Consider the following 2,835-nt stretch of genomic DNA (forward strand, 5'->3'; position numbering starts at 1 on the left):
CTAACATCAAACTAAATGGAGAGAAACTCAAAGCAATTGCTCTAAAATCAGGAACAAGACAAGGCTGTCCACTCTCTACATATCTCTTCAATATTGTACTTGAAGTTCTAGCTACAGCAATAAGACAACAAAAGGAGATCAAGGGGATACAAATAGGAAAAGAAGTCAAGTTTTCACTATTTGCAGATGATATGATAGTTTACATAAATGACCAGAAAAACTCTGCAAGAGAACTCCTAGAGCTGATAAACATATTCAGCAAAGTGGCAGGACACAAGGTAAACTAAAAAAAATCAGTGGCCCTATTATATACAGATGATGAAGTGGCTGAGACAGAAATCAGAGAAACATTACCAGTTACAATAGCTATAAACAGCATCAAATACTGGGAATAATGTTAACCATGGAAGTGAAAGACCTGTATATCAAGAACTTTGAGTCTTTAAAGAAAGAAATCAAAGAGGAAACCAGAAAATGGAAATTTCTCCCATGCTCTTGGATTGGTAGGATCAACATAATAAAAATGGCAATCTTGCCAAAAGCAGTCTACAGATTCAATGCAATCCCTATCAAAATTCCATCACAATTCTTCACAGACTTTGAAAGAACAATAATCAACTTTATATGGAAAAACAAAAGGCCCAGGATAGCCAAAACATCCCTATACAATAAAGTAACTTCAGGAGGCATCACCATACCTGACTTCAAGCTCTATTATAGAGCTATAGTCCTGAAAACAGCTTGGTATTGGCACAAAAATAGGCAGGTAGACCAATGGAACTGAATTGAAAACCCAGATTTTAGCCAACACACCTATGAACACTTGATTTTTGACAAAGAAGCTAAAACTATACAATGGAAAAAATGAAAGCATCTTCAACAAATCGTGCTGGCATAACTGGGTATTGGTATGCAGAAGATTGCAGATAGATCCATGTTTATCACCTTGTACAAAACTTAAGTCCAAATGGATCAAAGATCTCAACATAAATCCAACCACACTGAAACACTTAGAAGAGAAAGTGGGAGATACTCTTCAACGAGTTGGTACAGGAGACCACTTCCTGAACATAACACCAGTGGCACAGACACTGAAATCAACAATTAACAAATGGGACCTCCTGAAACTAAGAAGCTTCTGTAAGGCAAAGAATACAGTCAACAAGACAAAAAGGCAGTCCACAGAATGGGAAAAGATATTCACTAACCCCACATCTCACAGAGGGCTAATCTCCAAAATTTACAAAGAACTCAAGAAGCTAGTCTCCAAAACACCAAAGGATCCAATTAAAAGGTGGGGTACAGAACTAAGTAGAGAATTCTCAATAGAGGAGGCTAAAATGGCCAAGAGACAATTAAGAAAGTGCTCAACATCCTTAGCCTTCATGGAAATGTAAATCAAAACAACTTTGAGATACCATCTTACTTCTGTCAGAATGGCTAAAATCAAAAACACTGAATACAATTCATGCTGGAGACAATGTGGAGAGAGGGGAACACTCCTCCACTGCTGGTGGGAGTGCCAACTCGTACAGCTACTTTGGAAATCAGTATGGAGATTCCTCAGGAAAATGGGAATCAATCTACCACAAGACCCAGCAATTCCACTCTTAGGCATACATCCAAAGGAGGCAAATTCATACAACAAGGGCATCTGCTCTGTTAATAGCAGCATTATTTGTAATAGCCAGAACCTGGAAGCAACATAGATGCCCTTCAACTGAAGAGTGGATAGAGAAAATGTGGTACATTTACACAATGGAGTATTACTCAGCAGAAAAAAATTGAATCTTGAAATTCACAGGTAAATGGATGGCACTAGAAGAAACCATCCTGAGTGAGGTAACCCAGTCACAAAAAGACAAACATGGTATGTACTCACTCATATATGGATTTTAGACATGGATCAGGATAGTGCCAGTCTGCACTTCCACTGACAGGGAGTCTGGGAAACAGGAGAGAACCTAAGAGATATGCATGGTACCCCAGAGAAGAGGAATGAGGCAAGATCTTCTGAACAGATGGGGAACATGGCAAGGGGTGGGGGGAGTGGAATCAGGGAAGAAGAGAGGGGGATAAGAGGAAGAGAGGATTTCTCTTAGCGTCGAGCGGCTCGGCTCGGCGGCGGCTGCTCGGGTCACGAGGGGCTTGCAGTGGCGAGGTCGGCGGCTAGCGGGGTGCGGCGCTCGCGGTGTTCGCGATGAGTTTACCCCTCAATCCCAAGCCTTTCCTCAATGGACTGACAGGAAAGCCAGTGATGGTGAAACTCAAGTGGGGGATGGAATATAAAGGCTACCTGGTCTCTGTAGATGGCTACATGAACATGCAGCTTGCAAATACAGAAGAATACATAGATGGTGCATTGTCTGGACATCTGGGTGAAGTTCTAATAAGGTGTAATAATGTCCTTTATATCAGAGGTGTGGAAGAAGAGGAAGAAGATGGGGAAATGAGAGAATAGCATCTTTGGGGTTTTGGGTTTTTATATATATGTATTTCTATACAATAAAGATTTGGGTTTTTTTCAACTTGAAAAAAAAAAGAGGAAGAGAGAGTAGGTCATGGGGGAACAGGAAGGTTGAGTAGGGGGGTAGAATAGGGGGAAGAGGGAATCATAGGTTAGAAGACAGATCAGGCACCAGTATGACCTCTAGTGATCTAAAGGAATGACACCAACTGGCAAGCTAAGCAATAGTGGGGAGACCACTTCGAATGCCCATTTCTCATAATGAACTATCTAGATTCCTATTGGCTCAACAGTGCTTTATTGACAAAAGACTTCCCCAACATCTCCTCTTTTCTGTTTAAACAAAAAGAAAGGTCTTAACTTTAACA

The 2,835-nt window shown here is 40.8% G+C and overlaps 1 protein-coding gene across 1 annotated transcript; it reads left to right on the forward strand.

Annotated features, from left to right (window-relative positions):
* The first annotated feature begins 2,097 nt into the window (after nt 1–2,097).
* On the forward strand, nt 2,098–2,528 carry LOC121139162 (small nuclear ribonucleoprotein F). The gene has a single exon (XM_040742286.1). It carries the CDS (start codon nt 2,201–2,203, stop codon nt 2,459–2,461), a length of 261 nt encoding a protein of 86 aa, XP_040598220.1. The 5' UTR covers nt 2,098–2,200; the 3' UTR covers nt 2,462–2,528.
* Nucleotides 2,529–2,835: the final 307 nt, after the last annotated feature.

This window comes from Mesocricetus auratus, unplaced genomic scaffold (genome assembly GCF_017639785.1).
Source record: "Mesocricetus auratus isolate SY011 unplaced genomic scaffold, BCM_Maur_2.0 Super-Scaffold_6731, whole genome shotgun sequence".
Classification (NCBI taxonomy): Eukaryota; Metazoa; Chordata; class Mammalia; order Rodentia; family Cricetidae; genus Mesocricetus; species Mesocricetus auratus.

Bases quoted from the DNA above. Each gene is read 5' to 3' on its own strand.
- LOC121139162 (XM_040742286.1), top strand. From the start codon at position 2,201: ATGAGTTTACCCCTCAATCCCAAGCCTTTCCTCAATGGACTGACAGGA.